Source organism: Carlito syrichta, unplaced genomic scaffold, assembly GCF_000164805.1.
Source record: "Carlito syrichta isolate Samal-C Ts95f unplaced genomic scaffold, Tarsius_syrichta-2.0.1 Scaffold315407, whole genome shotgun sequence".
NCBI classification, from domain to species: domain Eukaryota; kingdom Metazoa; phylum Chordata; class Mammalia; order Primates; family Tarsiidae; genus Carlito; species Carlito syrichta.
In genome coordinates this window covers 1,770,894-1,780,420 of record NW_007259503.1, presented here as the reverse complement: position 1 = coordinate 1,780,420, position 9,527 = coordinate 1,770,894, and the positions used below count along the sequence as shown (strand labels likewise).

The 9,527-nt window shown below is 35.4% G+C and overlaps 1 protein-coding gene across 1 annotated transcript in view; it reads left to right on the top strand.

Annotated features, from left to right (window-relative positions):
- Window positions 1-9,527, top strand: part of HMCN1 (hemicentin 1) — a 467,592-nt gene that overhangs the window by 385,672 nt on the left and 72,393 nt on the right. The window contains exons 69-71 of the mRNA XM_008072785.1: window positions 2,001-2,197; window positions 5,720-5,801; window positions 7,123-7,259. Of these exons, the coding sequence (XP_008070976.1) occupies window positions 2,001-2,197; window positions 5,720-5,801; window positions 7,123-7,259 (416 nt within the window). The remainder of the gene's footprint in view (window positions 1-2,000; window positions 2,198-5,719; window positions 5,802-7,122; window positions 7,260-9,527) is intronic.

The following is a 9,527-nucleotide window of genomic DNA, read 5'->3' as shown; positions in this document are numbered from 1 at the left end:
TGGCTCAGGCAATCCACTCACCTCAGCCTCCCAAAGCACAGGATTATAGGCTGAGCCATCAAATCCGGCCAGGATTTTTAGTTTTTAAAAATGAACTTAATGGGCCGGGCATGGTGACTCAAGCCTGTCATCCTAGCACTTTGGGAAGCTGAGGTGAGAGGATTGCCTGAGCCTAGGGGTTCGAGACCAGCCCGGGCAACTTGGTGAGACTTTGTCTTTACAATAAATTAAAAAATTAGCTGGGCATAGTGGTGGCACGCAGCTGTACTTCCAGCTACTTGGAGGGCTGAAGTGGAAGGATCGCCTGAGCCCAACAGGTTGAGGCTGTGGTGTCCAGGAGCGTGCCACTGCATTCCAGCCTGGGTGACAGAGTAAGACAACGACTCAAAAAAAAAAAAAAAAAAAAAAAAAATAACTTAATGACATGAATGTAATCTTGATAGTAATTTAGCATGCCCAGCTAGGGGATGGGACCATGAAGAGCAAGACTGGACTTGTTGAGGGAAAGAAGTAAAAAAATGCTACAAAGCTAGATCTAGACCATATTTCAGAAGCATTTGAAGCTATGATGGGGCGTTTTATTTAATCCAATAAGCAATATGGAGTTATGGAAATCTTTTAAGCAAAAAGTCTTAAACTGCACTTAAGAAATTGTGTATCAGATAGGTGGAAGGAAGACAAGGAGGAGAAGGGGATGGAGTAGGGAAAGGGAAGGGGGAGGAGGAGGAGGAGGAAATAGAAGTGACCATGTGGAACAATGGTTAAGAAAGAAATGTTGACTTCTTAATTATAATTTGAAAATCAGAACAAATTTAATACATTATCTTTTTCCAGAAAGAAAACAAGGACTAACAGGTAGAAATTTTAGGAAGCAGATTTTAATAATATCAACAGCTGTAGTAAAGATTATAGTAGTAGAAACTTTTTAATAATCTTTCATTATAAAATAAAACTTATACAGAAACACACAAAAAAGTGTAGATTATCCCACTCAACCCTCATACCAATCCTATTAAGTAAGTAATTTTGCTGTTCTTCACTTTAGAATTTTGCCCAAAGCCACTAAACTAGTAATTGTTGGTGCCAGGATTTAAACTCAGACTCCAGATCCTTGGCTGTGAGTCACTGTTCTAAACTATGTGCCTTATTTTGAAAAAAAGAAAGAAAAGAAAAGAAATACAAACAAACCTGCTAACCCTTGGAGCTGTCCAACATCTATTTTTGGCTGTCTTGTAAAATAGTAAGCTGGAAACTTGAACTATGAAGGCTTCATAGAAAACTTGAATGGTCACTTTAAGGGGAGTCTGTTTTCAAGGAATTTACTAAACTTGGGGGTAGTTGGACTAAAATACCTTAGTGTTTCTTCCCAGTGTTTAAATTATTTGTTTCTCCTGAGAAAGGTAATTTTAGAAGTATAATTAACAAAAGAGGAAGTTACTTCTGCCCAGACATTGACAAATGTATTTTATGTAGAAATCATTATCTCCAAATGTAACTATTTTTTTTTCTGTTTAATAACATTGTTTCCTCTTGAAGTTATGTATGGAAAAGATGATAGCAAAGTTCAATAGCATTCAACCTTTGCTTTTGTAGGAACAATCAGTATTTAAAAGGGGCAAAAGCACACTAATATGCTTAAGTCCCTCTCAGAAAAAGTTTACAAGATAGGTTTAATTTGTACTGTATTCAAATCTTCACAGTTAAGTAAGACTGCTCTAATAAACTGAGTTCCGACTATTGTTCTATAGTTACCTTGTAGTGAATTGCCGTTTACTTCATGATCTCTTACAGAAATGATCCATTCATCTCTTTTGAAATAGTGCCATTGAGAAATGAGAAAGACATCTAGGAATTGCCACTTCGCTTTTCTTATTCTAATCCATTTATGTCATATGAATGTGAATTTGAGATGGATTTTATTTTCAAGTTTTTATAATCAGCAGTATTTTATCAAACAGCAGGTTAATTTTGTTGGTGTTTTCGATTACCCCGTTAAATAGAACCACCTCACATTAATGGATCTGAAGAAGCTGGAGAGATATCAGTAATTGTTAATAACCCACTTGACCTTACCTGCATTGCTTCTGGAATCCCAGCTCCTAAAATTACCTGGATGAAAGATGGTCGGCCCCTTCCACAGACGGATCAAGTGCAAACTCTAGGAGGAGGAGAGGTTCTTCGAATTTCTAGTGCTCAGGTAGCTGTCAAAATTCATACAATTATTTTAGATTAGGTAAAACTTCCCACAAGAAAAGTATGTCTTGGAATCTGAAGATATCACAGATCTCTATAACTTTAGCAAGGGTAGAATCATGATGTGCATGATTAGATAACTTGACCAAAGAAAGATGATAGAGTATTATATTAAATGCTGAAGAAACCAAGATACCTTGCCATTAACTTTTGCAAGTTTTCACAATGCTATGTTAGTATATTTCCTGATGTTCTTAATTTGTACTATGTAGCTCTTTATGGAACTGGCAAAAAGCATCTGATTACATACATATGAGGCTCCAAAGAGCACTTTCGATATCCAGAATGAACTAGCAGACTTGAAAGTCTTAGGAAACACAATTATTTAAACAATGATCAGTTCAATCAAATTGGTTCTTTTAGTTTATGTTCAAAGAAATTGATCAAAATGTAAATTTATCAAAAAGGTATCTGGGATGTCTTATTGTAACAACCTTCTATACTACTCATGAAGGCAAACCTTATGCTACAAATATTCTCCATCTGGGTCCTAATGCCCTCATTGTAAACTGGGCGTAAAAATAATAATACCTAACTCATACACTGGAGGACTTAATGAGATAGTCCAACGCAATGTGCTTACACTGGTGCCACAGGCATATAGTAAATGTTTTTAAAAGGAGTTATGACTGTTGTTGCTACTGCTGCTGTTGTTATCATAATTATTATTTCTTTGAATATTGAATAACAACACATTTTTAATCATAGTTTTGTTGCATTTTCAATCAAACTATGAAAGGGAGCTGGGAGAAGAGAGCTAAAAATTATAAATTGTCTGCTGTGTCAGTGCTGTGTTCAACTCTGGGCTCTCTCTCTTACCCATGATGCTTATGACAACTCTGTGAGGCAGTGTCTCTCTCTATTCCTATTGTACAAATCCAGAAACAGTTGTAGAGAGATTAAGTACTTGTCTGCCAGTACTCATCATAGCTCAGTGTTGGAGCTGGGTCCTCAATCCTGGGTCTGGTTCAGGAGCCTAGTCAGTGGATCTCAGCACAGTTCATTTCTAGCATCATGAAGGGCATACCTTCCATTTATCTCTTTTCTCTCCATTTCATACATTGCGGTAACTTAGAAAAGAGTCAGGTTTAACTCTCAAACCATGTACTGAGTCCGGACATATAATTGAATGATATGATTTCAACAGACAAAAAAGAAAGCGAAAGTTTGTGACATGTAGAACAGCATGGAGATGGGAAAGTGTATGAAAATAGAAACATACATATAAAGAAATAATGGTAAATAAAGCTTTAAAGGGAAGTTAAGGCCACATTACACTAGGTCTTAAAAACAAGAATGAAAGATTGGGTTATAAAAAGATCAGATGAATGTCTCATAGAGTGTTAAGTGGTGACTATGTTTCCCATGTGTTCTAGCTTTTGTGGAGTGTCTGCCTACAGACAAGTCTAAGTCTTCGAGTACTTTCTAGATGTCTAGGGGAAATAAAACTATAGTACACATAAGATATAATTAGATATAAATCAATAATAGAACTATTAGGAACAGTATTGAAGTGGAAAATTAAACATGATCAAGTCCTAACACTGACTTTGATGTTAAGACCTCTGCTGCTCTGCGTTTTCCTTGTGTTTTGTCTATACCTCAGTTATAACACTTATTGCATTATATTTTACTTATCTGAACTTAGTCTTCTGTGTATTTATCTGCAACATCTAATTATGCCTGGCACATAATAAATGTGGATGCTTTTTCAATTCCAAATTGTGTGGTATAGACAAGAGTTTCCTAAAATATTTTCCATCAAACACTAGTTCTGTGATTTATTCCAACAGGGAAGGGGACCATTATATGACTAGATATATTTGAAAACCTTTATATACTGTACTTCCCCTTCCCCTGGGAACCACAATGCATGTCAACAACTTTGCAAAATTTCTTCTAAAGACACCCGCTAAACTAAATATTCTTGGGCATTCTATTAACAGATCACACTTTAGAAACATAACTACAAATAATGGCTGTGGTATCCAGGACATAAGTTGTCCGGAAATATTTCCTGGAGAAGGCAACATTTAAGAGTAGACATAAATAACGTATTAAGTTTGGCAAAGTTGAGACAAGTGAGATTGATTGGGTATGAATAGAGTTGGTGGAGAAGAGAAAAACAAAATTATGGACTTCACAGCAACTTGGGATGGATTTATAGTCTGTAATGCTTAGCAATCTATCACAGAAACAAAGATCTGAGCACCACATGTACTCACTCATAAGCAGACCCTGAACATTTATCATAATACTGTAAGAAAGGGATTGGCAGTAGTAGGACACTGCTGGTTTGGGTGGGTGGTACACATAACATCAATAAGGGTACCTGATCTCAAGTCAGGCCAAGTGGGGACCAAAGGGAGGCCCAAACTTTACCTTACGATGACCACATATGTTCCTATCCATGAATTGTACCCCACATCTTTAAAAAACAGATAATGAGAAATTCGGAACATATTCTATAGGAAATGGTACATCAATTTTTAATTATCAGTTGAATGTATGAGGCTTGTTCTTCTAAAATTGTATTTGAGTATTATTTTTCCAAATATTCTAGTTTCACATTTTTTCAAAGGAGTTTTTGCATCCTACCAAAAAGTTTTTCCGTAAGCTATAAAGTCAGTTTTGAATGTAAGAATTTTTAAAATTCCAATATTCTAGGAATGTTCAAGTAGTAAACTAAATGAGAACAGGATTTTTCTGCTTTTCCAAAATATCTTTTTCACAGAAGTAAAATCATCTGTTTTCCAGAGTATGTTCTACATGTACATGAGCATGGGTTATGTCTGCACAATGTCAAGCATATGAATGAAGACTAACTTTCAGTAGAAACCATGTCTGGGATTTTTAAATAAATGGTTTTGTTTTGGTTTTGGTTAGACAATAATAGATTCTATTGTTAGTCTGATGCTATTTGTTATAAATTACATAATATAACCCTTTTGTTTTGTCATATATGTCAAAGGTAGAGTTAAGATATGGTCGCAATGTGTTTGACTTTAATAACCTGATATTTTATTTATCTGTTTATTTCTTTAATAAACATTTAATTTTCTTCAGAAAAACTTCATTTGAACTTTTTAATTTTCTTCAGAAAAGCTTCATTTGAACAAATAGTTAAACCCATAAACATTTGTTTCTTCAGTTAACACTGAGTATGTAATCTTTCATGTGTGGCTCTAGGCCCTATATATATTTGTCTTTTCTAATATAATTAAATATAGTTAATGTGCAAACATTCTTAGATCAAATATAAAAATCCTGTTAAAACATAGGTTTGCATATAGTATAGATGCCAAACAATGCTCAATATCAGAGAGCTAGTCATAGTTTTAAACAATTTGTTTTAATTATCTTGCTTTTTAAGTGGGTATTTTTATATTGATTGTAGTGAATGTTAGTTCTAATCACCAAAACTAACTCATTAATATTGTATAATTTTCTTATTTGGGTTTTGTAGGTAGAGGATACAGGAAGATATACGTGTCTGGCATCCAGTCCTGCAGGAGATGATGATAAAGAATATCTAGTGAGAGTACATGGTAAATTTGGCAAAATGTCCTACAGTTTATCATACACACCTAACTAGAAGCCGTAATTTACAGATCATGGTGCAACTCCACAGCACATCACAAGATATGTTATAAATTAGGAAATATGTATTTTGCACTTATAGTTGAGTGACCAAGTGCTGTTTGGGGAATAGTTTCATGAATTCTTTTGAGTTATTTGTTTTGTTTCTGCACAAAAAAGACCATATTCATTGCTTTAAAATAATAAAATATAAATTACAATTAGGAAAAAAAATCCATAATCTCACCACACAAGACTTTTTGCACATAAATGTTCTGTCACAAAATGTGACCATATAGTATCTAGATTTATGTACTTTACATAGTATAGTATAGTATAGTATAGTATAGTATAGTATTTAACCTGCTTTTCATCTCACCTAATGGTATAATGAACATTTTTATGTCAATAAATATATTTTTATAGCATTATTTTTAGTGATTGCATAGTGTCCCATTTCATTCTCTATTTTTGGATATTTAGGCTGTTCCTACATTTTCACCAATATAAACAACACTCTTACAGACATCTTTGTACAGACATGTTACCCTATTCTATTTTGAGAAATTTCTTTACATCTACTCGCTTAGTTACACACATGCATGTACATGCATATACACACCTTTGAGAATTTTGAAACTTACTGCCAATTTGTTTCCTAGAAAAGTTGGGCCAGTTAGACTCTGCCAATGCTGCTTTGACATAGAGATGGGAGTTACTCTTCGTGAGGAGGAATATTTGAAAAATGAAACAGATCTTTGTTTCATTCTTGCAGCCTAAATGATGAGGTGGTGCAAACAGTGGGATTTAAGTGCCCCCTCCCCATTCACACACACAAATTATACCTACCTTTAATTGATGTTTAAATTCTGTATGCAAGAGTCATATAAAGAATACATTCTGTATATTATGATGGACACTCTCTAATTAGGTGCTTTTAAAATCTTATGTTCAGAGAAAATTATTGCCTAGTATAGAACCTGGACAAGGAACACCTCCATTGTACTTCAGTTTCTTTACTGTCAAATGGTGATAATAATGAGATTATATTGTGTATCCTGCAATTCACGTGGTTGGAAGGATTTTATTAATTATATGAAAGCACTGAACAGGAATTCAAAAACATTTCACTGTTAGTAGTTATCTGTATTATAAATAAAGTCAGTAATGTTTTAAGTTTATGCATTATTTCATATAGCAGAACCAACATTTGTTGAACACTATTGCTAATGCAGATCATTTTACATCTCATTTTTTGAGAGCCTTTGTTGTATTTGATCTCATACCCAGTGCCCCCCAATATCGCTGGAACTGATGAACCCCAGGATTTCACTGTGTTACGGAACAGACAAGTGACATTGGAATGCAAATCAGATGCAGTGCCTCCACCTGTAATTACCTGGCTCAAAAATGGAGAACGGTTGCAGGTAAATCTTTTGCTAAGTTCTAGAGACACACACACACACACACACACACACACACACACACAGACACACAAACACACACACAAAATTCAGCTTTGATAAAACCAAATAACATCAGGCTACTAGTTATTTAACATTGCAAGGCAGGCACAGGGGCTTTTAATCAGCTTGTTCTTTTCTTAACCTTTGCAGGGGTAGTTAATAGTTGGTTTTGGGTCAAAAGAAAGGTCTTTAGACTCATGACACTCTGGAAATTGGCCCAAGTATGTACTTCCTGGAGCCCATGGATTCAAGACTGATTTGAAACACTCAGCTATTTTTTTTTTTAAACCATCAGAGTCTCAAAATAACTGAGTTATCCTGCCAAGACTCTAGGGTTAACCCTTCTTTTACTGGATTTCCCTGATCTAAATTTGGACCTCAGGAGTGATCTCAAAGATCTGTGTAATATTCATAGATAACAGGTGATCTGGGTCTGGAACTCTTGATAAACTAGGTACTCGCTCTCTAAAGCTTCCCATGCTCAGGTGATACCTATTTGCTGTCATGGAGTGCCATAGCCCAGGATCCTCAGTAGTCTTTTAGGGCTGGCTGGAAGCTTTGACCTTGAATACTTTGATTGTGCTTATCCTGCTATTATTTATCCTTTTTTTTTTCTTCTTTATTCTACCTCATCCTGTATCATAACCTACAGGATATGTTTCTAGAAGTTGATTATAAAAGGAGATTATGTCCCCTTAACACCTAAGGCGTAACGACTTCCACTACTACCAAAACACACAAACACCAAACAGAGAGACTGGGATCTGAGAGTTATTTATATGCTAAATCATCATGCCTATCACTTAACCCTCCTGTGCTTCAGTTTAGCTATTTATTGTGTGCCTATTATAATGCTAGGCACTATAATTGCTACTGAGAATAGTCCTGACTCTCAAGGAGTTCACAGACTCTCTGAAAAGACAGAGAAAAGTCAAAGATTGTAAAATGGTTACTACTACTAAATTATACCTACAGAATTTTATAGCAACAGAAAGAAACAAATAACCCAGACTAAAGGGTGAAAGACAGATCAGGGAAACCTCTTAGAAACAGTGAGTTCAGTTTTAAAGGATACATATGTATTGGGTGAGCAAAAAGAAGAAAGGGAATCCAATCATGAGTAATGGCATGTACAGAGACATTTCAGGAAAAGGAGTGCTGCTATTCTGAGAAGCTTAGTATGGCAGAGATAGGACTTGATTAAAATCCTTTGGTGCTTCCGCATAGATTTCAAGATTCTTGTTAAACTACCCAGCTTACATCACAAGGCCCTTCAAGCTCTGACATCACCTCCATGGTCTCGTCTCCCATGTGTGCATTTCACTCTAGACCAATAGGTGTGAAGGTTGGGACTGAGTGAATGTTGATGATGGAGAAATCCTAGCTGATTCCAGATTGGCCAAGTGATGTCAGTACTAGGTAAAGGTGAGTTCACCAGTGATTAAAAAAAGATGAGTTCAGGTTTAGATATTTTGAGTTTGACTTACTTTTATTATCCAAAGAGAGTTTCTCTAAATCATTGAAAAATATTGGTCCATATTTCCTCAAAAAATAGGGTCTTTGATGTGGTAGTTCTTTTGGTATAGCCATTGTTGATTTGTTTGGATGCATTTGACCAGAAACCATAGGTATGAGAAGACCAATTAAATAAGAATAAAGCTTTAGGCAGTAGTGTGGTGAACAAAGGAGGAAGAGAAGATGAATGGAACTGAGAAGGAGGACTCAGAGAGATAGGATTAAAAGTAGACGATGTTAGTATACTGAAAGCCAAGGAAAAGAGAAGTGGTTGACAAAGGCCACGGAATGTACAAATCAGTGTCTATTGGCTTTGGCAATGCATGGAGATGATTAAAGATCTGAGCAGTGGTTCTTCAAAAGCATGATGAAAATAGAAGGCAGGTTGCAGTTTTTGAGGAGTTAATGAAGGAAAAGGAAGTAGAAACAAGTATGGGCAATTCTTTAAATAGAAGAGATTTTTATATGTGTATTTGCTGAAAGAAAGTGATGGAAAATATAGGAGAAGAGGGTTTTATAAGATGAGGAGTGTCGAGTGAGAATGCAATGGGACCCAGGACACAAATGTAAAATTTAGGCTTTACCATTTTCTGCAGAGTTGGGGAAATAGAAAGCAGTATTGCTCCGGAGGAACTCAGATCATTTCTACAAAAAAGATAGCTGCACACACATGTTTGTTGTAGCTCTATTCACAATAGCAAAAACGTGGAACCA